This window comes from Cervus elaphus, chromosome 7 (genome assembly GCF_910594005.1).
Source record: "Cervus elaphus chromosome 7, mCerEla1.1, whole genome shotgun sequence".
Lineage (NCBI taxonomy): Eukaryota > Metazoa > Chordata > Mammalia > Artiodactyla > Cervidae > Cervus > Cervus elaphus.
The window spans coordinates 4,774,479-4,802,063 of record NC_057821.1 but is presented as its reverse complement, the minus strand read 5'-3'; the positions used below and the strand labels follow the sequence as shown (position 1 = coordinate 4,802,063).

The window sequence follows — 27,585 nt, the reverse complement described above, 5'->3', positions numbered from 1 at the left end:
GACTGTGGGAAACCCCACCGGCCAAAGGACTCAGTGTCTTCAACTAATAGCCTGGTGTGCTGCAGTCCACGTGGTCGCAAAGAGTCAGACACGACTGAGCGACCGAACAACAACGAAAAACAACTATAAATCACAGGGAAAAACTAGAAGAGGGAAAGGAAAAGCATAGTTTCTAAAAGAGACAGCAACGTTCTTGTGTTCAACTGTGCGACACCAAGGAATGCAGCCCTTCAGGCTCCTCTATCCATGGGATTTTCCAGGCAAGCATACTGCGGTGGGTTGCCATTTCCTACTCCAGGGGATCTTTCTGACCTAGAGATCGAACCTGCGTCTCCTGCATCTCCTGCATTGCCAGGCAGATTCTTTACCACTGCACCACTTTGGAAGCCCAGTGAATTGTAATATGTAGACTTTATTTGGATTCTGATTCAAACAAATGGAAAACAACAAAGACAACAACAAGGAGAAATCTGAACATTTCTAGTTTGCTTTTTTGATGATATTCAAAAACTATTGCTAAGTATTTCTGGTTGTAACAATGGTGTTATGATTATATATATATACATATATATGTATTTTTTTTTAAATTTCTGACCTTTGGTGATATACACGAAAATATTTACAGATAAAATGAAATGATGGCTGTGATTTGCTTGAAGTAATTTTGCAGGTGAGGAGAAAGTGGATGGAGGTACAGGTGTATTAAGATTGGTCATGAGTTGGAACTGGGGCTTGGATTACATGAGAGTTTACTATTTTGTGTATGTGTGTTTAAACTTTTCCATTAAAAGTTAGAAAATATATATATATACACGGAGAAAGAAAGCCTATTGTGGAAAGATGTTTAGACTGTATGAAATATGTGAGTGAATATTTAACTGATCTGAATGACTTTCTAAGCAAATAAATAGTATACTAGGGAAAAGACTGTTACTTTTAACTAAAATAAAAACTTAAAATATGTGTCTGCTTATAAAACATACTAAAACTAAAATAAACACTCCAAGAAAAATAATTGTAACTGATGACAAATTAAAGTGCTTAAGACAGAAGAAAATTAATAATAAAAGCAAAGCTAATACATTGTGCTTATAGTGCACTAGGCACTCCTATAAGCACTTTACAAAAGTCATCTAACATATTATAAAGTAGAAAAAGTACTAACATTCCTTGGTCTAATAGCTATTTCATAGGATAAGTTCAAATAATCAATCAATAAATAAATATTTAACTTCACAATAAAAAATAATTGCAATTTAAGTTTTTTAAACTGAAATTTTGAGTTTAAAATTTTTTTAATTATTTTTTCTAGATGGAACCCATTTTGTGAACAACTGCAGCAAAATATCATTAATTTCTTTTTTTTTTTTTTTCTTTTTTTCTAATTACTTCACAACATTTCAGTGGGTTAATCTGTCCATTCTAGCACAGGTTTTAGCACAACAGACGCCCAAATATTGGTTGGCATTAGGAAGGAAATAAGGAAGAAAAGAAGAAAGAAGGAGAAAAGGAAGGAAGAATAACCTCAGTCTCTACAGTTGTATTTGTAGACTAACAAGTTCCCTGATAATAGAAGAGAAAATAAGTATGGCTCTGATTTTCTGTGATCCATTGTCAATATTGGGAAGTATGTGAAAAGTATTGTGATAAAGAAGGAAAATAACACTGGCTTTGAAATCAGACAGATTTGAGTCCAAGTCTTCATTTTGCTATTTACAAGCTTGTTCAAGTGACCTAGCCTAAGAAAGGCATCAACTTACTCATCTGTAAAGTGGGGACAATAATAGTATCTGTGTTAAATGTAGTTATAGGTATTAAATAAGATATGGCTTCAAAGTGCAAAGAACTGTGATGGGAATAAAACAATCCAGTAAATATGGAAAAGCTAGCCTCTGCTTTTCAAGAGGTTACAGAAAACTTAGGAGTGCAATGTACATGTAACTGCTAAAGAATAACTCAATAACCTGCAAGCATTATAACTGTAATGAGAAATGTCTATGTAAGTTCATACTGCTAATTAAAGTTAACACCAAAATAAAAAAAAAAAAAAAAGAAAAAAAAATTTTTTTAATTAATTTATTTTTTTATTGAAGGATAATTGCTTTACAGAATTTTGTTATTTTCTGTCAAACCTCAACATGAATCAGCCATAAGTACACATATATCCCCTCCCTTTTGAACCTTCCTCCCATCTTCGGCCCCATCCCACCCCTCTAGGTTGATCCAGAGCCCCTGTTTGAGTTTCGTGAGCCATGCAGCAAATTCCCGTTGGCCATCTATTCTACATATGGTGATGTAAGTTTCCATGTTACTCTTTCCATACATCTCACCCTCTCCTCCCCTCTCCCCATGTCCATAGGTCTATTCTAAAATTTTAGCTATCAAAATAGTGAAGATTGTTGTTAATAATGAACATCTCTTGTTGATAGTGCAGTGACATGGCTGACTTCGTACCTTGCTAGTGGGCATGTAAGTTGGAAGATTCTGGAGAGCCATTCAGCAATATTGACTGAGTCTTGGAAACATTTATACCCCTGAGCCTATTGTTATGCTTTCAGGAATTTGTAGTTATCGATATGATCAGAGATGCATATATAGATGTCTGTGATAAATGGTTCATAAGAATTTTGTCTGTAATCAAGAAAAATTGAAGCAACTTAAATTTCCAAAAAGAAAAAAAAGGAGCATTTAAATAAATTACAGGAGTCAATACCTTGAAATATTAGGAAATCCTTAAAGTGTATGTTTAACTGGGAAAGAATGAATATATATGTGTGCATGTATATATGTGTGTGTGTATAACTGAATCACTTTGCTATACACCTGAAATATAATAAATCAACTATTTGTTGATGTTGCTCAGTCGCTAAGTCGTGTCCAATTCTTTGTGACCCCATAGACTGCAGCATGCCAGGCTTCCCTGTCCTTCACTGTCTCCTGGAGTTTGCTCAAATTCATGCCCATTTAGTTGGAGATGCTGTGTAACCATCTTATCCTCTGTTGCCCTCTCCTCTTTTTGCCCTCAATCTTTCCCAGCATCAAGATCATTTCCAATGAGTTGGCTCTTCACATAAGGTGGCCAAAGTATTGGAGCTTCATCTTCATCATCAGTCCTTCCATTGAATATTCAGGGTTGATTTCCTTTAAGATTGACTGTCTTGATCTCCTTGCAGTCCAAGGGACTCTCAAGTCAATCAACTATACTTCAATAAATAAATAAATAAACTATAATTCAATAAAAAATAAATATTATTCATCCTCCTAAAAAAAAGAATGAATAACTGACACAACATGAATGAATCTCAAAACATTATGCAGAACAAAAATCGGACCCAAAAAATGAGAATATACCACTTGTATCCATTTATATGGAATTCTAGAACAGGTAAAGAAATCACATTAGTGGTTGCTTTTGAGGTGAGTCCAGGAATTAATTTGGAAAGAACATGAGGCAACTTTCTGGGCAGACAGAAGCATTCTATGAACATATTAGTGTGTGCTAATTGGGTTTATCCTTTTGTCAAACTCATCCCCCTATACCTACTTACATCCTGGTCAGACTTCATGTAAGATCTTGCCTTTGATGCTAAACAAGTTATACCTCAAAAGATCATATTTTCCAAGATTTAATAACATAGGTAAAATATTCAATGTATGGTCTTAATTGGAAAAAAAAAAGAAAGAACCATGATACAATGCTGTGGATGTAGCACAGTCCTAATTATACAAAAGAAAATACATGAGTACAGACAAAGATATAGAGATAGGATTGGCAAGAAGGATATATTCTGATGAACATGTACAACTTTCATTATTAGTAAAAACAGTGAATGTTTTCTAAAACCCACTTTATGCAGAATTCCCTTTTTCTCATTATAGTCTAGCTTTGGCCTTCTTGCAGTTCCTTAAATACAGAACTTGTGTTTTTGTGTTTCCTATGCTCCTGATGACCTCGAGGTATTTAATTCCTGCTCAGCCCGCAGCTCTCCGGTAACTCTTGACTGCCCCAGAGAAGCCCTCTGTACCCCTTCCCTTAGAGGAGAGGCTGCTTGCCTCTCCTCAGTGGTCTTAACAACTGCAATTTTTCATTTCTTTGCATGCAGCTTGAGTTACCCAAACCACAAAGTGCACTGTCTTCTAGATGGCCAAGTCTGCTAAGACACCTGATACCAACTGCAAATTTAGGGGTTTTTGAAAACCACTCTCAGGCTCAGAAATTTGCTAAAGGCATTAAATTCTGTGACACTCATGGTTACACTTATTACAAGGAAAGAATGCAAATTAGAACTAGCCAAAGTTGGAAGAGACCTATATGGCAGAGTCTGACCAGTTTCCAAGTGAAAAATTTCTGTCCTCAGGATCCATTGCCTCCTAGTCGTTATGTGTTACAACAATACAGACAGAGGATTGTTCACCCAGGAAGCTCTCTGAGCTTGGGCGTCCAAAGTTTTTAACTGAAGGTTCATTATGTGTGCATAATTGATTGATTGACGGCTCACAGGGTTGAACTCAAACTAGTTTCTGCTTTCTGGCCATGGCCAGCTTCTGCCCTAAGACTAGGCTGTATGATTGCTCCCAGCCTGAGAAACTGCTTAGTATAAACATAAATCAGATGTGTTCTGAGGGGCTCACCATGACACTGCTGCTTTTGCTGAAGAAAGTCAAGGGTGTAGAGGTTACTTCCCAGGAACTAGGGGGTGGTGGGTGGGGTTTAGGGCTGGCGGTCAGATTTCTTTTTGAGCAGGCCAAATGCTTACACACAGCACTGTTAGGTAAAGAGTGCTCCCCACCTGTCCCAGTTCCAAAAGGCTAGGATCACATCAAGTTTTGCTCCTGGTTTCATTCCTTGCACTTCATGCGAAGAGTTGACTCATTGGAAAAGACCCCGATGCTAGGAGGGATTGGGGGCAGGAGGAGAAGGGGACGAGAGTGGACAAGATGGCTGGATGGCATCACCAACTCGATGGACATGAGTTTGAGTAAACTCCGGGAGTTGGTGATGGACAGGGAGGACTGGCGTGCTGCGACTCATGGGGTTTCAAAGAGTCGGACATGACTGAGCAACTGAACTGAACTGAATAGTGGTGAGCAAATGTTGAGAGTCAATGTAACATTGTAGTTTACAGGAGGGGATTGCCAGAGTCCTAATTTGAATGTTGGCTCTTCTTTTTTTTCACTGAGTAGACCCTGATGGGTTATTTAACCTCTCATTGCCTCATTGTCCTCATCTATAAATTGTGAGTAGTGATAATATTATATTAACACCTTTCTCAGAGAACTGCAATGAGGAGTAAATGAATGAACGTCAGTGAAGTTCCCAAAATAGTGCCTGGTGCAGAGTAAAAGCTAGCTAAATGTCTAATATTATTATTATTTTTTTTTCCTAATATTATTAAGTGCTCAATAAATAATTGCTGATAGAGCAACTGGCTATCACATGAGAGGTGCTTAGCAAATGTTAATTGAAAAAATATAGAATAAGATTTTCTCCTTTAGCAGGTTTTTTCTATTATTTTTCTATTAACATAGTATTAAATGTATTGATTTGGACATATCATCACTATGTCTGATGTTCAGGTCTTTAATCATCTATAATTCTAAAGATTATGTAGGTCAATAATATGCTTAGAAAAGAACAAAAAAGTTTCAGTCTTTTCACCTCTCTACCAGGCATTACCCCCAACCAGAGTGAGGAGTTGAATTAGAGAGAGTTCAAAGTGTCTTCCAACTCCAACAAAATGTTATTTGTCCTTAGGAAACAAACTAGATATAACAACAGAGAAGACCATTTTACATGGAGACATGAAACCTATGAATGTGTAAGTTTCCATTTAAAAAAAGGAACAAAGAGAACATTCAAGTTGACTACCAAAATCCATCTGTTATATGTGAACACATAGGTTTGAATTGTGGCCATAAATTTTTAATAATTTGATGTCATTTGACTCCCTGGCAAATCACACACTATGATTATAGAAGATTTAGTGAGAAACTGATTTATTTAATCTTGTTACTGAAACTGGCCTGATGGAAGGTGATACAATCAGTTATGTCTCCAAACAAGAGATTAAGCACTTTCAAATAATACCATTAGCAATTAGAAAAAGAATCAACTTCTAAAAACATTTTTTTAGTTACAAAGTAATGCGTATATATTTGGATACAACAACCAAATGATTTAACACTGATCTACTATTATTCAGCAATTATTAAATTACTGAATAATAAAAAGTAAATGTGTTCCAATCACTGTTCTTACCATGTTCATTTTCCGGAGGTAGCAAGTGTTAACAATTTGTTCTATATACTTCTATGCATAGACACATAATAAAAAATACGTGTCTATGCTGTTATGACAAGCATCTGTAAAGTGCCACTTGTTCTTGCCATTTTAGTGTTACCGCAGGCCGTCACTCAGTTTGAAGAGCTGGTCGGGATGGCAGAGGCACTGCTCAAGGGTGGAGGAACCCTGTCCACATCCGCATCCACCCTCTGGAGAGCAGCGAATAACTCCTCGCCGGATTCCTTTGCTTCTACCTGCAGTAATTCTAACTCTAATTCCAGTTCACCCATCTCCCTGAAAGCTGAGGAAGACCATCAGACGGATGAGAAACAGGTCAGCGGGGAGACTGTTCCGTCTTTCTCTGGGGTGCAGTTACAGGCAAAATGAAAATCACAGAACAACATAGTCATCGTCTTATCAGATCACTTTATGGAACTTTAGGTCAATCATAATATTCTGATGACATAAAACAATTTTTTTTACAATAAATCTAATATCTGTGAAGCAAATATCCAGTTTAGAAAATAAATGCTGGACAATGATGAAGTTATTAAACTAGAAAATTCTTAAACCAGTGAGAAAAGGACAATTATGCATTAAAGGTTATAAAACTGAATTATTGAGACCAGGTGAATTTCAGCCTGTACATGCTGGCTGAACACAATTCTTTGTCTTCTACACCAATTTCTCTTAATCAAGAAACAGAAGCTAAAAATACAAGTTTTGTTAGAATCAGCCTGGGAAAATGTGCCTTCAAGGGCAGTAATTACTGTCACTGCTCACAATCCAGCGTTCGGAATACTTGCCTCTCAGTTTCCTCCTGCGGTGTAACAAGATCCCACAAACTGAGTGATTTATAATATTACAAACACAAAGGCTATAACCTCAAGGTGCTGGCTAGTTCTTTCCTTTCTAGAGGCTCGGGGGAAGGCTCTGTTTCCTGCCCGTGTGGGTTCTGGAATTCAGTTTCTCGTGGCACTACAGCTGAGCTCCCTGTTTTCTTGTTAGCTGTAGACTGAAGGATGCTCCCACATGCCCTGATCCGAGGTCTTCTGCCCCCGACTTCAAAGCCAGTGAGAGCAGGCAGACCCCTCACTCCTCAAGCCTCTCCTTCCTCTGCCTTCTTTCTTGCCCACTCTTCTGTGTTCAAAGGGCTCACGTGAGCCCTCAATAAGTGTTAGCCATTTTCTTTATTATTATTTATTATTAAACACTTATTGTGTGCTTATTATGTACCAGACACTGCTAAGTGTGTGTATATATGTATACACATAAAATTATGTATGTATGTGTGTATGTAAATATATATTCATACTTGCAATAAAGTACATGAATTTTAAGTGTAAAAAAGGTAAAATTTTAAGCCTCATAATTAGATCGGGCCTTTCTGAATAACCCAGTATACTCTCCAACTTTCCCCATCTCAAGGTCCTTTAATGACACCTGCAAAGTTGATTTTCCCATATAAGGTGACACATTCACAGGTTTCAGGGATGACGATGTGGTTGTTATCCGTGGGCCGTTATTCTGTTTAGTAGGAAAGGTTGAGGGTGGAATAATCCTTAAAGCACGAAATCCAGATTACATGGCAAGAATTTGAATGCACTCTGGAACAAACACCTCATAAATGTTGGGAATTTATCTCAAAAATAACATCTAACTCCTGATATATACATCAATATATATTAAATATATGGGCATCACCTTAAAGAATGTTAATTTTGTTTTCTGGTCTGTATTAATTCAATGAGTAATATATTTCTTCGGATACTCCTTTCCTTTTTCAGTTATTTCAATTATTATTTTTAATTTTTTAGTTCAAGATTGAAAAATGGCAGATCGCGCGTTGCAACAAGAGCAAGCCTCAGAAGTTCATTAATGATTTAATGCAAGTGCTTTACACAAATGAATACATGGCCACACACAGCCTGACGGGGGCAAAATCCTCTACTTCACGGGACAAGGCCGTGAAACCAGCTATGAATCAGAATGAAGTTCAAGAAATTATAGGTGATATGATTGCATTATATTGTGTCACATGAATCTGAAATAATTTTTCCATTTAACATTTAGTTGTTCTTTCCTTACCTTTTTTTCTTCAAATTTATTTTTCTATGAGAGGTTTAGGATAGCCTAAACCTCTTATGTATGATACATGGTGAATTTTGTGGAACAACTTTACACTAAAAGTGGTTAATGGGACTTCCTTGGTGGTCCAGTGGTTAAGAATGCAGAGGACACAGGTCCTCCCTGATCCAGGAAGATCCCACATGTTGAGGAATATCTAAGCCCATGCACCACAACTACTGAGAAAGACAATGTGCGCCACCACGAATAGAGAAAGCCAATGAACAATAAGAACCCAGCACAGCCAAAAATTAATTCGTTTAAAAAATTTTAAGTGGTTATTAATATAAAAATGAATTCTATATCACTAAAAAACTTGAATTCATACAATTCATAGCTTTAGAAGAGTAAAGTTTCAAAATTCACTCCAAAAAAATTTTAGTAACTCTTCCTATCTTGTATTCTTTTTCTTATTTTGGTTAGAAATATCCCTTATCTTTTATTCAGAAAAACGAAGGTTAATGTAACCATCCTACTGACAGTTTTTAAGTTAATTTCCTTAAATATAATAATCTAGGTTATCAAGTAACAATTTTAAGTACTCATTGAATCCCAGCTCTCTGTATTCTGATATTACATCATTTCTTAGTTGGAAAATAGTCAGAATCTGCTTGTTTCAATTGATGCTGGGAATGGGTAAAAATAAATTCTCAGCATTTTGGGTCAAGGGCACATGGTATTCAGAACAAGCAATAAGGGTAAAGCTGGGTGGTACCATAGGAAGACTCATACATATGTTCTCAGTTTATGATATAGACCTAGTTATCTCTTGCTTTGCTTCGGAAAATCTGCCTATATAGTTTAAATATCTCATGGGAGTTTGGGCTGCTTTTTCAAAACGGGGGCAAAAATTATAATGTCTGTGGTGCTTGGTGTTTTATCTCAGTTCATATCTTAAGATGCAAAGTCCTGATAATGTGGGTTTTTAATTAATTTACTTATTTTTATTCAAGTATAGTTGATGTATAGTATTACATAAATTATAGGAGTACAATATAGTGTTTTGGGGCTTTCAGGTGACTCAGTGGTAAAGAATCCACCTGCCAATGCAAGGCAACGCAGGAGATGTGGGTTCAGTCCCTGGGTGGGAAAGATCTCCCACTGGCTACCCACTCCAGTATTCTTGCCTAGAGAATCCTATGGACAGAGGAGCCTGGCCGGCTATAGTCCATGGGGTAAAAAGAGTCGGACACGGCTCAGTGATTGAGCATACACACATGCAATATAGTGTTTCACAGTTTTTAATGTTTATACTCTATTTACAGTTATTATAAAATATTGGCTCTATTTCCCAGGTTGTACAATGAACGTGAAAGAGAAAGTTGCTCAGCCGTTTCAGACTCTTTGCAACCTCATGGATTGTATTCTCCAGGCCAAAATACTGGAGTGGATAGCCTATCCCCTCTCCAGGTGAAGTGAAAGTCGCTCAGTCGTGTCCGACTCTTTGCGACCCCATGGACTGTCCATGGAATTTTCTAGGCCAGAATACTGGAGTGAGTAGCCTTTCCATTCTCCAGGGGATCTTCCCAACTCAGGGATCGAACCCAGCTCTCCCGCATTGCGGGTGGATTCTTTACCAGCTGAGCTACCAGGGCAGCCCAAGAACACTGGAGTGGATAGCCTATCCCTTCTCCAGGGGATCTTCCTGACTCAGGATTCAAACCAGGATCTCCTGCATTGGAGGCAGATTCTTTACCGGCTGAGCCACAAGGGAAGCCCATATAACTTACTTTATGCATAATCATTGTACCTCTTATCCCCCCAGCCCAACATCACCCCTCCCCTACTCCCCCCTCCCCACCGTTAACCACTGATTTGTTCTTTGTTTTTGTGATTCTACTCCCATCTGATAAAGTGTTTTTCTGTGTTTTGTTGTTGTTGTTACAGGAATCACGAAGCAATTATTTCCCAACACAGACGACGTTTCAATCAGGAGAATGATAGGGCAAAAGCTAAACAACTGTACCAAGAAGCCAAATTTAAGCAAAACTCTGAACTCTCAGGATATTAAGTAGATCCTCTCGGTAAGTCTTGTCAACCTTTGTAATCCTTTGAGTGTGGCAAGAAGATGCAATACCTGCACCCATGAGACAGCCTTTCCCAAACACTCTGCTGGAGACCAGTTGGCTATGCGAAGCTGATGCGTATTCCTGGGGGTGAAGCAAGGACAGGGAAGGGGATGTAAACTTGGGAAATGCGGGGTCAGCTACACAGATTCTCCTCTCCTATAGAGCCTCTCAAATATTCTGATGCCCTTTAAACATGCCCGAGTGCAGCAGAAATCTCTAAGAAGGGCGTATAGTGTATAGTGTTTTCCAAGTGTGTTTCACTGAGGAAGATTTCTTTTTCTTCACATCTTAACTATGGGTGGAGCTAGAAGGGAGCCAAGGGAAAGACACATGACAATTTAGGAAGTGCTTCTCTAGAACAACGGGGGTACAGACCCTTTGGAGGTCCCTGAGGTCCATCACTGGGGTGCACTTACAACGCTGAACAGAGGACAAACCGCTGGTTGAGGGTCTCCTCTACCATCCCATCCTGCTTCCCAGTGTCTTTAAATCTTTCAGTCAGTTGTTGTGTTTTTATTTGTTAGATAAGGATTTTTTACCAATATATTTGTATTAAAATACTCAAAGGAAGAACTATTTGTTTTTAGTGAGTTCTAAAGCAAGTTCACTTTATGGTCAGGCCTTGCCCTAGGCAAGACTGTGATGTGGAATTGTGTTTGCTTTACTAATGGAAAGTCCTGGCCTTTTCACCTGTCCTCGCTCTTCCTCTTCATTATTTTGATGGAAAATACATGACACATGTGCATTGTTATGCTTTTAATAACTTTTAAACAGAGGTATATGATGACACCACCCTTATGGCAGAAAGTGAAGAGGAACTAAAAAGCCTCTTGATGAAAGTGAAAGAGGAGAGTGAAAAAGTTGGCTTAAGCTCAACATTCAGAAAACTAAGATCATGGCATCTGGTCTCATCACTTCATGGGAAATAGATGGGGTAACAGTGGAAATAGTGTCAGACTTTATTTTTTGGGGCTCCAAAATCACTGCAGATGGTGATTGCAGCCATGAAATTAAAAGACGCTTACTCCTTGGAAGGAAAGTTATGACCAACCCAGATAGCATATTAAAAAGCAGAGACATTACTTTGCCAACAAAGGTTCGTCTAGCCAAGGCTATGGTTTTTCCAGTGGTCATGTATGGATGTGAGAGCTGGACTGTGAAGAAAGCTGAGCGCCGAAAAATTGATGCTTTTGAACTGTGGTATTGGAGAAGACTCTTGAGAGTCCCTTGGACTGCAAGGAGATCCAACCAGTCCATCCTAAAGGAGATCAGTCCTGGGTGTTCATCAGAAGGACTGACATTGAAGCTGAAAAACTCCAATACTTTGGCCACCTCATGCGAAGAGTTGGCTCATTGGAAAAGACACTGATGCTGGAAGGGACTGGGGGCAGGAGGAGAAGGGGACGACAGAGGATGAGACGGCTGGATGGCATCACCAACTCGATGGGCATGAGTTTGAGTAAACTCCGGGAGTTGGTGATGGACAGGGAGGCCTGGCGTGCTGCGATTCATGGGGTCACAAAGAGTCGGACACGACTGAGCAACTGAACTGAACTGAACTGAGCTGATATGATAAGCCAGTGAGGGCAGGTTTTCCTTCCATTTTCTTTACTTCTACCTTTGACTTCCACTTTGCCTGCTCTCTGTCTGACTCGTCACCTTGAGACCACGTCATTTGTCTTTTTCTTCTGACTGTGTTTTAAATAGACGTGGATATGAGTGTAATACAGTGATTCCCTCATCCATCACTGACTACCAGTTCATCCTTCTTGAGGGTCCCTTACTATGTTGCTATACATTTAAGGCTACCTCTGCTGAGGGTCAACAATAGTCTCTCTTCCTATAACAAAACAAAGTGACCAAAAAAAATCTTATAACAAGCTGCATGGAAATTCTTTCCACCTGGCTCATACATACTGGCAGACCTACCTGAAGAATTTATAAAAGGTAAAGATACTTGTATCCTTTTTCTACCCCAGGGATTAAAAATTTCAGTTGATGGTGAATCTCACAACCACCCAGTTAAGAGCTAATTAGAGCCCTTGGAACTTCTTGGGTTTTTTAAAAATTTATTTTATTGAAGTATAGTTGATTTACAATGTTAATTTCTACTGTAGAGCAAAGTGATTCACACACACACATATATATATATACATATATATATTCTTTTTCATATTCTTTTCATTATGGTTAATCCCAGGATATTCAATATATGGACTTCTTTTTAGACATGAGGCTGCTCAGATGTATCATGGCCAAGTTCCCCATCTATGGGTCATGTCACCAGACCTCCAAGTCATAGGACTCTCTTTTGGAGCACATAATTGTGTCTCAGAGCTCTGCAAAGCATTTTAATATCCTAACTTCTTCCTGTTTTATATCCCAGGCTGCTGAGGGTAGGCATGAAATGTATATCTGATAACAGCAGAATATTGAAGAAATTAAAGTTAAAAGGTTTTTCTATCAGCTTTGCTTGCACTTGCCAGTCATAAAATCACCTGGTGATGACATTAATTAAAACTGAAAGGAAGAAGAAATCTTTTGTTATGAATGCAGGAAACTCTGGTGCCTTGTGCACCTGAGCTTGGGTGCCAAGATGCTTGAAATAGAAATGCACATAGTTTGAATCAGAAGTAGAGATAAACAGTAGAATGGGATTTTTGTTTAATTGGGAGATACCTTTCATTTGAAGTATAGGCTCAATCACTGGGAAAGACAGGGTCACAGAAGACCTGAGTCAGCCGTGCTTGATGAATGAGTCAGATACAGCACCACCTGGTGGAACAGTGGTACACTTTTCTCTTCTTGCTCATTTAACGAGTAGGAACCTAAAGTGACTGCAATTATTCAGGCAAACCATACTCATCCTCACCGTGCCTTCAAAAGTATTCTTTGGAAAAATCATTGTCCTCCCATTACTGCAGTAAAAGCAGTAGATACTACAAAACCATGTAGATTTCTATGAATTCCAATATATCCAGGAAACCCAGCCGGCCTACCGGGGCTCTGGTAGACTGTGCCCCCCCATGCAGGACTGAGTTCCCAGTGGCCCCCGACTTGGATTTGAGAGGACAACCATTTCCCAGCTCAGAGTCGTCTTTGTGAGAATAAGAGCTAAGCCCATCCTGCCACTTTGAGTCCACCCCCTCTCACTTCTGTGACTAGCCTGCAGGTCTCACTGCCTAGAGCTTCATGTTGCCAATCTTTCTGACCTTTCTCCATTGTTTTGCTTTTTTCTTACAAGAGCTATAGAAAATTTTATCTATAAGGATTACAGAATATTAGACTATCACCTCTGTAACATTCTGCTGTGGTCAAACAGCCTTCTGAAATGTCCACAGCTGCTGAAGTGTATATAATCTCTACCATAATATTACATGTGCATGTCACTTAAAGGTGATCTAATACAGCAGTGCTCAAACAAGATGGGAGGGATTTTGTCCCCTGCCCCTGAAAGGGGATATTTGAAAATGTCTTGGAGGCATTTGGGTTAGAGAGGAGCCAGGGATGCTGCTATACATCCAACAATATACAGGACAGCCCCCACAACAAAGAACTACCAAGTCCAACTGTCAATTCTGCCAAAGTTGTAAAAGTGAAAGTGAAAGTTGCTCAGTCATGTCTGACTCTTTGCAACCCCATGGACTGTATAGTCCAGAATACTGGAGTGGGTAGCCTTCGCCTTCTCCAGGGGATCTTCCCAACCCAGGGATCAAACCCAGGTCTGTCCCATTGCAGGCAAATTCATTCCCAGCTGAGCCACAAAGGAAGCCCAAGAATACTGGAGTGGGTGTTCTCCAGTATCCCTTCTCCAAGGGATCTTCCCAACCCAGGAGTCGAACCAGGGTCTCCTGCACTGCAGGCAGATTCTTTACCAACTAAGCTATCAGGGAAGCCCAAGGCTGAGAAATCCTGAAGTAAATGATTTGCTGGTCACCAGGATGGTAGAGTAGGAAGACCCTGAGCATATCTCCTCCCAGGGGCACACCAAGATTAAACCTGTTTGCAGACCACCTATCAATCGGAATGACCTGAAGACTAGCAGAAAAGATCTTCTACAACTAAAGATATGAAGAAGGAACCACAACAAGAAGGGTAGGAGGGGTGGAGACATGGTATCGTCAAGACCCAAGTAAGTGACCAACGAACAGGAGGACAGTCACAATCGCAGAGCTTCTCCCCAAGGAGTGAAGGGTCCAAGACCTATATCAGGCTTCCCAGCTGTGGGGGTCCTGGCACCAGGAAGACAAGCCCCCAGAACATCTGGCTTTGAAGGTGCAGCATGCATTCAGAAGAGTTAGGGGCCTGTAGGAAATAGAGACCCCACTCAAACAGGGCACGCGCAGAATCTCACACACTTTAAGTCCCAGTTCAGAAGCAACAATCTGAAAGAAGCCTGGGTTAGGCTCACTTGCTGCCCTTGGACAGCCTCCTAGACCAGCAGGAAGCAACGGGGACTTCCCTAGAGACACAGACACTGGTGGCAGCCACTGCTGGGAGCTCATTCTACCACAAGGACACTGGGGCTGGCAAGCACCATTTTGGAGTCCTCTCTAGCCTATGAGCTCCAGGACTTACCCACCCACCAGCCGGTCACCACTAGTCTCGGGACCCCTCAGGCCGAGCAGGGACCTGGCCACACCCTCTAGCAGGTTGGCAGAAGCACTGGTACCCCCAAGGCCAGAACCAGCACTGGGAGCCCTGGACTCACAGCCAGTGTGCCAAGACCACACCTCACACCAGTGGGCTGGCACAAGCCTCAGGACCCCCTGGGCCCCACAGGACCTGCCCTGGATCACCCTCAGCCTGCAGCCAGCTCACCAGGATCCTGCCTTGCCCACCAGTGGCTCAGCACAAATCCCAGGGCTCTGCAGGCCTGGCAGCCAGCTGTGCCTGGATGTGGCCCCTTCCACCAGCAAACTAGTAGCTTCTGGAGGAGGCAGGGCCTGGCAGCCAACTGGACAAGGGAGAGTCCCATATACCAGCATGCCCACAGCATGCTCCACCACAACAGGAAGGCCCACTCAGCCTGCATGGGGTGCCCTGATAGCATACAAGGGGAGTGCCCTACTGGTACCCACAGCATGTCTCCTACATAAGTCCACTTATCCAAAATTTGGATGGAAATGTAAGCAACCTATCTAGTTGTATTCAAGGGAACTTCCATTACATTGTCAGCCAACTTTTCAACAGAAACTATGCAGGCCAGAAAGGAGTGGCACGATATAGTCAAACTGATAAAAAGAGAAACCTAAATCAAAATATTCCACCCATCAAGGTTCTCTTTGACATTTGAAGGAGAGATAGTTTCCCAGACAAGTCATACTCTTTAGTTCCTCTTCACTTTCTGCCATTATATCATTTGCATATCTGAGGTTGTTGATATATCTCCTGGCAATCTTGACTCCAGGCAATCTTGATTCCTGGCAATCTTATAATTCGTCCAGCCTGGCACTTTATATGATGTACACTGCAAAGAAGTTAAATAAGCAGGATGACAATACACAGCCTTCTCATACTTTTTTCCCAATTTTGTTCCATGTCCCATTAACTGTTGCTTCTTGACCCGCATACAGGTTTCTCAGGGGGCAGATAAGATGTTCTGGTATTCCCATCTCTTTAAGAATTTCCCAGTTTGTTGTGATTGACACAGTGAAAGGCTTTAGTGTAGTCAATGAAGCAGAAATAGATTCCAGATTTCCTGGAATTCTACTGTGATCCAACGATTCCATTCTGTGACCCAATGAATGTAGAAAATTTGATCTCTAGTTCCTCTGCCTCTTCAAAAACCAACTTGGACATCTAGAAGTTCTTGGTTCACATACTCCTGAAGCCTAGCTTGAAGGATTTTGAACATAACCTTACTAATATGTAAAATGAATGCAATCGTACCCTAGATGGAAAATTCTAAAAAGGAGCATTGCCCTTTTTTGCGATTGGAATGAAAACTGATCTTTTCTAGTCCTGTGACCATTATTGAGCTTTCCAAATTTGCTGTCATATTGAGGGCAGCACTTTACAGCATCATCTTCTAGGATTTGAAATAGCTGGAATTCCATCACCTCCTCTAGCTTTATTCCTAGTAATGCTTCCTAAGGCCCATTTGACTTCACACTCCAGGATGTCTGGCTCTAGGTGAGTAACCACATCATCGTGGTTATCCAGGTCATTAAGATCTTTTTTTTTTTTTTTTTCCTGGTTGAACTACAACTTTTCTTAAAAACATGTAAAACCACTCCCACTTGTGAGTTAGTATATCTACATTATTACCTTTAATTTCAATCTACTGTTCCATGTTATACATTACTATATTTTTTGTTTGTTTGTATTTTAGCTTATTTATTTTTTAATTAAAGGATAATTACTTTACAGAATTTTGTTGTTTTCTGTCAAACTTCGACATGAATAACCCATAGGTGTACAATATACCCCCTCCCTTCTGAACCTCCCTCCCATGTCCCTCCCCAGCTAAGCCCTCTAGGGTGATACAGAGCCCCTGTTTGAGTTTCCTGAGCCATGCAGCAAATTCCCATGGGTTTTTATTTTACATATGATGATGTAAGTTTCCATGCTACTCTCTCCATACATCTCATCCTCTCCTCCCCTCCCCATGTCCATAAGTCTATTCTCTATGTCTGTTTCTCCACTGCTGCCCTGCAAATAAATTCTTCAGTGCCATTTTTCTAGATTCCGTATATGTGTGTTAGTATACGATATTTATCTTTATCTTTCTGACTCACTTCACTCTGTATAATAGGCTCTAGGTTCATCCACCTCATTAGAATGGACTCAAATGCATTCCTTTATATGGCTGAGTAATATTCCATTGTGTATATGTACCACAACTTCTTTATCCATTCATCTGTAAATGGACATCTAGGTTGCATTCGTGTTCTAGCTATTGTATATAGTGCTGCAATGTACAATGGGATACGTGTGTCTTTTTCAATTTTGGTTTCTTCAGGGTATGTGCCTAGGAGAGGGATTGCTGAGTCATATGGTAGTTTTATTCCTAGATTTTTAAGGGATCTCCATGCCATCTTCCATAGTGGCTGTATCAATTTACATTCCCACCTACAGTGCAAGAGGGTTCCCTTTTCTCCACACCCGCTCCAGCATTTATTGTTTGTAGACTTCTGATGATGACCATTCTGATCAGTGTGAGGTGATATCTCATTGTAGTTTTGATTTGCAATTCTCTAATAATGAGGGATGTTGAGCATCTTTTCATGTATTTGTTAGCCATCTGTCTGTCTTCTTTGGAGAAATGCCTGTTTAGGTCTTTTCCCCACTTTTTGATTGGGTTGTTTGTTTTTCAGGTATTTAGTTGTATGAGCTGCTTGTATATTTTGGAAATTAATCCTTTGCTAGTTGTTTCAGTTGCTATTATTTTCTCCCATTCTGAGGGTTGTCTTTTCACCTTGCTTAGCTTCCTAGGCTGTGAAAAAGCTTTACATCTAATCAGGTCCCACTTGTTTACTTTTGTTTTTATTTCCATTACTCTAGGAGGTGGGTCATAGAGGATCTTGCTTTGATTTATGTCATCGAGTGTTCTGCCTATGTTTTCCTCTAAGGGTTTTATAGTCTCTGGTCTTACATTAATGGTCTTTAATCCATTTTGAGTTTATCTTTCTGTATGGTATTAGGAAGTGTTCTAATTTCATTCTTTTGCATGTAGCTATCCAGTTTTCTCAGCACCATTTATTGAAGAGACTGTCTTTGCCCCATTGTATATTCTTGCCTCCTTTGTCAAAAATAAGGTACCCATAGGTGCATGGGTTTATTTCTGGGCTTTCAATCTTGTTCCATTGGTCTATGTTTCTGTTTCTGTGCCAGTACCATACTGTCTTGGTGACTATAGCTTTGTAGTGTAATCTGAAGTCAGGAAGGTTGATTCCTCCAGCTCCATTCTTCTTTCTCAAGACTGCTTTAGCTATTTGGGGTCTTTTGTGTTTCCATACGAATTTTGAAATTTTTTGTTCTAGTTCTGTGAAAACTGCCATTAGTAATTTGATAGGGATCACATTGAATCTGTAGATTGTGTTTGGTAGTACAGTCATTTTCACAATATTTATTCTTCCTACCCAGGAACATGGAACATCTCTCCATTTGTTTATGTCATCTTTGATTTCTTTCATCAGTGTCTTAAAATTTTCTGTGTACACTTCTTTTTTCTCCTTAGGTAAGTTTATTTCTAGATATTTTATTCTTTTGTTACAATGGTGAATGGAATTGATTCCTTGATTTCTCTTTCTGATTTTTCATTGTTAATATATAGAAATGCAAGTGATTTCTGTGTGTTGATTTTGTATCCTGTGACTTTGCTAAATTCACTGATTAGCTCTAGTAATTTTCTGATAGTATCTTTATCATTTTCTATTTACAGTATCATGTCATCTGCAAACAATGAGAGCTTTACTTCTTTCCAATCTGGATTCCTTGTATTTCTTTTTGTTCTCTGATTGCTGTAGCTAGGACTTCCAGAACTATGTTGAATAATAGTGGTGAAACTGAACATCCTTGTCCTGTTCCTGATCTTAGGGAGAATGCTTTCAGTTTTTCACCATTGAGAATAATGTTTGCTGTAGGCTTATCATATATGGCCTCTACAATGTTGAGGTTGGTTCCTTCCTCAAAAATGGTGCCCATTTTTTGAAGTTTTCATCATAAATGGGTGCAATTTTGTCAAAGGTTTCTTCTGCATTTATTGAGATTACCATATGGTTTTTATCTTTTAATTTGTTAATATGGTGTATCACATTGATTTGCATATATTGAAGAATCCTGCATCCCTGGAATAAACACAACTTGATCATGGTGTATGAGCTTTTTAATGTATTGTTCAATTCTGTTTGCTAAAATTTCATTGAAGATTTTTGCATCTATGTTCATCAGTGATATTGGCCTGTAGTTTTCTTTTTTTGTGTTGTGTTTGTCTGGTTTTGGTATCTGGGTGATGGTGGCCTCATAGAATGAGTTTGGAAGTGTTCCTTCCTCTGCAAAGAGGAAAACCCTTCCTCTGAAAGAGTTTTAGAAGGATAGGCATTAGCTGTTCTCTAAATCTTTGATAGAATTCTCCTGTGAAGCCATCTGGTCCTGGGCTTTTGTTTTTTGGGAGATTTTTGATCACAGCTTCAATTTCAGTGCTTATAATTTGGTTGTTCATAATTTTTATTTCTTCCCAGTTCAGCCTTGGAAGATTGAACTTTTCTAAGAATCTCTCCGTTTCTTCCAGGTTATCCATTTTATTGCTATATAGTTGGTCATAATAGTCTCTTATAATCCTTTGTATTTCTGCTTTGTCTGTTGTAACCGCTCCTTTTTCATTTCTAATTTTGTTGATTTGATTCTTCTCTCTTTTTTCCTTGATGAGTCTGGCTAAAGGTTTGTCAACTTTGTGTATCTTCTCAAAAAACCAGCTTTTAGTTTTATTAAGCTTTACTGTTGTTTCTTTCATTTCTTTTTCAGTTATTTCTGCTCTGATTTTTATGATTTCTTTCCTTCTGCTAATTTTGGGGGGTTTTGCTCTTCTTTTTCCAATTGTTTTAGGTGTGAAGTTAGGTTGTCTATCCTATGTTTTTCTTGTTTCTTGAGGTAAGATTGTATTGCTATAAACTTCCTTCTTAGAACTGCTTTTGCTGCATCCCATAGGTTTTGAGTTGTCGTGTTTTCATTGTCATTTGTTTCTAGAAATTTTTTGATTCCCTTTTGATTTCTTCAGTAACCTATTGGTTACTTAGAAACATATTGTTTAATTGCCACGTGTATGTGCTTTTTACAGTTTTTCTCTTGTATTTGATATCTAGTCTCATAGCATTGAGGTCAGAAAAGATCCTTGATATGATTTCAGTTTTCTTAAATTTACTGAGGTTTGATTTGTGACCCAAGATGTGGTCTATCCTGGAGAATGTTCCATGTGCACTTGAGAAGATGTATTCTTCTGCATTTGGATGGAATGTCCTGAAGATATCAATGAGATCCATCTCATCTAATGTTTCAGTTAAGAGTTGTGTTTCCTTATTAATTTTCTGTTTCGATGATCTGTCCATTGGTGTGAGTGGGGTGTTAAAGTCTCCTACTATTATTGTGTTACTGTCAATTTCTCCTTTTATGTCTGTTAGTGTTTGTCTTATGTATTGAGGTGCTCTTATGTTGGCTGCATAGATATTTACAATTGTTATGTCTTCCTCTTGGATTGATCCCTTGATCATTATGTAGTGTCCTTCCTTATCACTTATAATATTCTTTATTTTAAAGTCTATTTTGTCTGATATGAAGATTGCTACTCCAGCTCTCTTTTGCTTTCCATCTGCATGGAATATATTTTTCCATCTAGACTATTTTTCCATCTGAACATCTAGAATATATTTTTCCATCCAGACTCTCACTTTCAGTCTATATGTGTCTTTAGGTCTGAAGTGGGTTTCTTGTAGACAGCATATATGTGTGTCTTGTTTTTGTATACATTCAGCCAGTCTGCTTTTGGTTGGAGCATTTAATCCGTTTACATTTAAAGTAATTATTGATATATATGTTCCTATTGCCAGTTTCTTAACTGTTTGGGGTTTGATATTGTAGATCTTTTCTTCTCTTGTATTTCTTGACTCTGTAAGTCCCTTTAACATTTGTTGTAAAGCTGGTTTGGTGGTACTAAATTCTCTTAACTTTTGCTTGTCTGACAAGCTTTTGATTTATCCATCAATTTTGAATGAGGTCCTTGCTGGGTACAGTAATCTTGGTTGTAGATTTTTCCCTTTCAGTACTTAAAATATATCCTGCCATTCCCTTCTCGCCTGCAGAGTTTCTGCTGAAAGATCAGCTGTTAAAAGTATTGGGTTTCCCTTGTATGTTACTTGTTTCTTTTCTCTTGCTGCTTTTAATATTCTTTACTTGTGTTTAATCTTTGTTAGTTGGATTATTACGTGTCTTGGCATGTTTCTCCTTGGGTTTATCCTGTATGGGACTCTTTGTACCTCTTGGACTTGATTATTTCCTTTTCCATGTTGGGGATATTTTCACCTATAATCTCTCCAAAAATTTTCTCATACCTTTTCTTTTTATCTTCTTCTTCTCAGACCCCTATAATTCGAATGTTGGTGCATTTGACATTGTCCCAGCGGTCTCTGAGACTATCCTCAGTTCTTTTCATTTTCATTCATTCATACTTTATTCTCTTCTTCAGAACTTATTTCTACCATTTTATCTTCCAGCTCACCAATTCATTCTTCTGCTTCAGATATTCTGCTATTGATTCCTTCTGCAGTATTTTTAATTTCAGTAATTGTATTGTTTGTCTCTGTATGTTTATTCTTTACTTCTTCTAGGTCTTTGTTAATTGATTCTTGCATTTTCTCCATTCTGTTTTCAAGGTTTTTGATCATCTTTACTATCATTATTCTGAATTTTTTTTCAGGTAGTTTGCCTATTTCCTCTTCATTTATTTTGGCTTCTGTGTTTCTGGTTTGTTTATTCATTTGTGCAGTATTTCTCTGCCATTTCATTACTTTTCTTAAACTTATTGTGTTTGAGGTCTCCTTTTCCCAGGCTTCAAGGTTGAATACTTTCTTTCTTTTGGTTTCTGCCCTCCTAATGTTGGTGCAGTGGTTTGTGTAAACTTCATATAGGGTGAGATTTGTGCTGGTTTGTTGTTTTTGTTGTTGTTTTTCCTCTGATGGGCAAGGCTGAGTGAGGTGGTACTCCTGTCTGCTGATGATTGGGTTTGTATTTTTGTTTTGTTTGTTGTTTGGATGAGGCATCCTGCACAGGGTGCTACATGTGGCTGGGTGATGCTGGGTCTTGTATTCAAGTGATTTCCTTTGTGGGAGTTCTCACTATTTGATAATCCCTAGGATTAATTCTCTGGTAGTCTGAGGTCTTGGGGTAAGTGCCCTCATTCCAAAGGCTCAGGGTTTGATCCCTGGTCAGGAATGAAGATTCCAGAAGTGGTTTGTTATGGCATTAAGTGAGATTAAAACAAATACCCAAAAATGAGCAATCAAAGATGAACCCCAGACAAATGGCTGTTACAAAATCAGGCAAAATAATTAAAATAATGGAATATACACCTATACATATACACCCATAAGCGAAATCAGAACAGTCCAAGAAAAGTAAAGTGCACTAGATTGACCTGGCGAACAGAGGAAGCCAAAAATTATATCTACCAGTTAGGAACAAAACTAACTAAAGCACAAACTGGAAAACAAAACTAGAGCAAGGTGCCAGTTGAGGATTAAAGCAAAGAAAACAAAACTAGCAAATATGTTGAGAGGAAAGTAAAGGAAAAAAAAAACAAAGAATAGATATTCAAAGTTAAATAGAGGTAGATAAAGAAGATTTATATACATTAAAGATTAACTGCAAGGGGGAAAGAACAGTAGGAAAAAGCAAACAAAGGAATAAATGTAGAAAGAATAATAATAGGTTTAAAAATTAAAATTTAAAAAAAAAGGAAAGAAAAAAATAAAATAAAGGAAAACTCCACAGAAGTGCAAAGGCCCAATGTAGAAGCAGAGGTTTATAACAACAATAAAAAGTGTGATTGAAAAAAAAAGAACTCAAAAGTTAATTAGATTTCATAGTGCCAATAAAATCGACAACTACAACAGAGGAGGTGGGGAAAGAAGGAAAAAAAGAAAAAGAAAGAATATCCAAAAGCACTACAGAACAAGTCAAAACATAAGTGTAGTAAACTTTTTTCTTGAGTTACTGCTGTCAGGGAGCCATAGTCCACCTCACCTCCCTGGGACGCCCTCCAACACTGGGCTGGTCTCTGGGCCTGCCGTGGGGGCAGCTCAGGCTCTAATCTGGTCCTACTCCCGTGCGTTCTCGCCTCCAGTGTCCACAGCTATCAGAACTAGTGCGTTTTCTTTTGTGGGAACTCTCAGTGTCCTTCTATCTATTCCATAGACACAGAGTCTGCCTCGTTGATTGTGTGGATTTAATCTGCAGCTTGCACAGCTGGTGGGGAGGTTTCAGGGCTTCTTCCTTAGTTACACTGCCTGTGGGTTTCAATTGTGGTTTTATTTCCAGACGACCCTCTGCATGTGGGTCGTCCACTGGGGTTTGCTCCTGAGGCTGCCCTGGAGGACTTGGGTCTGCCCCAGGGAGGTGTGGAGGTGGTGCAGCTGCTTGGGTCTCAGGGGTTCTGGCAGCACCAGATACTCAGGGGGTTGGCGGCTAAGGCAGCAGGAAATACAGTGCTCTAGAAGGGTATGGCAACCAGTACTGGCCAGTACATTCCAGTATCCTTGCCTGAAGAACCCCCCCACCCCCAGAGAAGCCTGGCAGGCCACAGTCCACAGGGTTGCGAAGAGTTGGACACAACTGAAGTGACCCCACGTGCAGAGACTTCTCTTTGCCTGTGGCAGCTCTGCCCCAGTGAGGGCTGAGTGTGAAGGCGCTGCAGTTGCTTGGGTCACGGGAACCCTGGCGGCGACAAGTGTGTGGGGACACAGACTGCCTCAGCCTCAGGAGTTATCGTGCTATCAGCCTTTTTCTGAGCCTCTGGAAGCTGGCGATCAGAAGGCCTCTTTGGCTAGTCTTTCTCCATAGCTCTGCCCATTCAGGCATGTAGAGGGTTCCCTTGCCTGGGGTCCTTCTATGTTGTTCTGAGTGTCAGGCACATAGAGGGGGCCCCTGACTGAGGTCCTACTCTGGAGGTCAGCATGTCGGGCACTTAAAGGGACACCCTGGGTGAGGTCCTACTCTAGTTTGGTTCATCAGGCGCTTGATGGGCCAGCCTGTCTATTGATCAGCTGCCAATGCTGACGTGTGGGGAGAGAGAGGCCATGGTGATGGCTCCACCCCCTATGTGTGACTTAGCAGTACCGCCTTGCTTCCATGGCTGCCTGGCTTTCCTCCACAGGCATTTCCCACCACAGTCTCCTCCCTCACATCTTCTCTATCCATCTCTCCACAGCTGACAGCAGCCCTTGCCCTGGGGTTGCTCCACAATCCCTAAGCTCCAGCTCCCAGCCACTGTGCCTCCTAAGTGAGGGACCTGTGTCCCTGTCTGGGGTATGTATGCCTGCAGCAAGGACCAGCTGATTCTCATTCCATTTAGGCTGCCACAGATCCACTGTTTCCCTCTCAGCCTTAAATGTTTTTCCTCTGACTCAGACAATTGCCCCGATGTGGGGATCAGACCCCTGCTTCAGTTCCCCCATCCACTGAAGGCAGGTCCAGACCTAGTAACACTCCTGTTTTTCCCCCTAGTTCCTTCATCCTAACGAGTTTTTGCATGGTTGTATATACTCTTTTCTGCTGGTCAGGTACTCCTGCCCGCTCTCAGCTGGTGGGCTTTATGCACTTGTGTGTGTGAAGATGTGTTCCCGATGCATCAGTGAAGAGAGATGCACTTCATGTCCACCTCCTCCTCCGCCATCTTGTTCTCCAAGACCTTTTTTGTATAGTTCTGTGTATTCTTGCCACCTCTTCTTAATCTCTCCTGCTTCTGTTTAGGTCTTTACTATTTCTGCCCTATATTGTTCATTTCCTTGCATGGAATGTTCCCTTTTTATCTCCAGTTTTCTTGAAGAGATCTCTAGTCTTTCCCATTCTAATGTCTTTTATTTCTTTGCACTGTTCATTTAAGAAAGCTTTCTTATGTCTCACTATTCTCTGGAACTCTGCATTCAGTGGGTATGTCTTTCCCTTTCTCCTTCACCTTTCACTTCTCTTCTTTGTTCAGCAATTTGTAAAGCCTCCTCAGACAACCACTTTGCCTACTTGTTTTTCTTTTTCTTTGGGATGGTTTTGGTCACTGCCTCCTGTACATTATGAACCTCTGTCCATAGTTCTTCAGGCACTCTGTCTACCAGATCTAATCCCTTGAATCTATTCATCATCTCCACTGTCTAATCATAAGGAGATTGATTTAGGTCATGCCTGAAGTGCCTAATGGTTTTCCCTACATTCTTCAATTTAAGCCTGAAGCAGTAAGGAGCTCATGATCTGAGCCATAGTCAGCTCCAGGTCTTTTTTCGCTGACTCTATAGAGCTTCTCCATCTTTGTCTGCAGAGAATATAATCAAGCTGATTTTGATATTGACTATCTGATGATGTCCATGTGTCAAGTTGTCTCTTTGGTTGTTGGAAAAGGTGTTTTCTGTGATCAGTGTGTTCTCTTGACAAAACTCTGTGAGCCTTTGCCCTGCTTCATGTTGTACTCCAAGGTCAAACTTGTCTGTTACTCCAGGTATCTCTTGATTTCCTACTTTTGCATTCCAATCCCCAATGATGAAAAAGGCATCTTTTTCTTTATGTTAGTTCTAGAAGGTGTTGTAGGTCTTGATAGAACCAATCAACTTCACCTTGTTTTGCATTACTGGTTGAGGCATAGACTTGGATTACTGTGATGCTGAATCATTTGCCTTGGAAACGAACCAAGTACATTCTGTCATTTTTGAGATTGAACCTAAGTGCTGCATTTTTTATTCTTTTGTTGGCTATGAGGGCTACTACATTTAGTCCACTGGATTTTTGCCTTCAATGGTAGACATGATGGTCATCTGAATTAAATCCACCTATTCCTGTCCATTTTAGTTCACTGATTCTTAAATATCAATATTCACTCATGTCATCTCCTGCTTCATCACATCCAATTTACCTTTATTCATGGACCTAACATTCCATGTTCCTATGCAACATTGCTCTTTACAGCATCAAACTTTATTTTCACCATGAGACACATCCACATCTGAGTGTCGTTTCCAGTCTGGCCCAACCGCTTCACTTAATTCTTTCTGGAGCTATTAGTAATTGACCTCCTCTCTTCCCCTGTAGCATATTAGACAACTTCTGACCTAAGAGGCTCATCTTCCAGTGTCATATCTTTTTGCTTTTTCATACTGTTCATGGAGTTCTCACAGCCGAAATACTGGAGTAGTTCTTCTAAAGGGACTTCTCTAAGTGAAAAAGAAAAACCAGAAACACCAGAAAAAGCAGAAAACTGGAAAATAAAATTATATTTATAGAAAAACTAGAAAGCTAAAATTTCACAAGGAAAAAAAACTCACCAGTAAGAGCAAACAGACAGTAAAGGTAGTATACCCACCAGTTATAATGCCAGTATGAAAGTTAAAAGACAAAATCATCCATATTGAATAGCGAAGGAGTACACAAAATACAAAGACATAAATATGATGTAAAAAACATGACACACTCTGGGGAGGAAGTGAAAATGTAGGATTGTTAGAATGTGTTTGAATTTAGGAGATTATCAACTTAAAATAGTTATGTGTATATATAGGTTGCCATATATAATCCTTGGGCTTCCCAGATGGCTCAGTGGATAAAGAACCTGCCTGCAATGCAGGAGACATGGGATCGATCTTTGGGTTGGGAAGATCCCCTGGAGGAGGGCATGGCAACCCACTCAAGTATTCTTGCCTAGGAAATTCCACGTACAGAAGAGCCTGGCAGGCTACATTCTATGGGGTCGCAAAGAGTCGGATACGACTGAAGTGACTGAGCACACTCATAAACATTATGGTGACTAAAAACACAAATCCATACATTCCCCCACAAAAGAGAAAGGAATCCAAATGTAACTCTAAATATATTCAGCAAACCAGAGGGAAGACAGCAAAACAAGAGCAAAGAAAAGAACAAAGAAAGAAAAAAGAATAAGGAAACTCTAAACAAAACAAAAAGTCACCCTACTGAATGGGAGATGATATTTGTAAATGATATACTCAACAGGAGTTAATATCCAAAATACAGAGAACTCATACAATTGAACATCAAAAAAACCAAACAGCCTCATTTACAAATGTATAGAGGACCTGAATAGACATTTTCCCAAAGAAGACATACAGATGGCTAAAAGGCACATCAAAAGACACTCAGCATCACGAATCATCAGGGAAATGCAAATCAAAACCACAATGAGATATCATCTCACACCTGTCAGAATGGCTATTATCAAAAATATAGCAAATAACAAGTGTTGTCAAGGATGCGGAGAAAAGAGAACCCTCATGTACTGTTGGTGGGCTGATAAATTGGTACACCCTCTGTGGAAAACAGTACGGAGTTTCCTCAAAAAATAAAAAGTAAAACCACCATATGAGCCAGCAATTACACTTCTGGGTAGTTTTCCAA

The 27,585-nt window shown here is 39.7% G+C and overlaps 1 protein-coding gene across 3 annotated transcripts in view; it reads left to right on the top strand.

Moving 5' to 3' along the window:
• BEND6 (BEN domain containing 6) overlaps nucleotides 1–27,585 on the top strand; it is a 61,504-nt gene that overhangs the window by 32,180 nt on the left and 1,739 nt on the right. For all 3 annotated transcript variants that reach the window (XM_043907013.1, XM_043907014.1, XM_043907012.1), the window contains 3 exons: nucleotides 6,396–6,616; nucleotides 8,101–8,293; nucleotides 10,298–10,434. In XM_043907013.1, coding sequence (XP_043762948.1) covers nucleotides 6,396–6,616; nucleotides 8,101–8,293; nucleotides 10,298–10,425 — 542 coding nt within the window. In that variant the 3' untranslated portion in view covers nucleotides 10,426–10,434. The remainder of the gene's footprint in view (nucleotides 1–6,395; nucleotides 6,617–8,100; nucleotides 8,294–10,297; nucleotides 10,435–27,585) is intronic.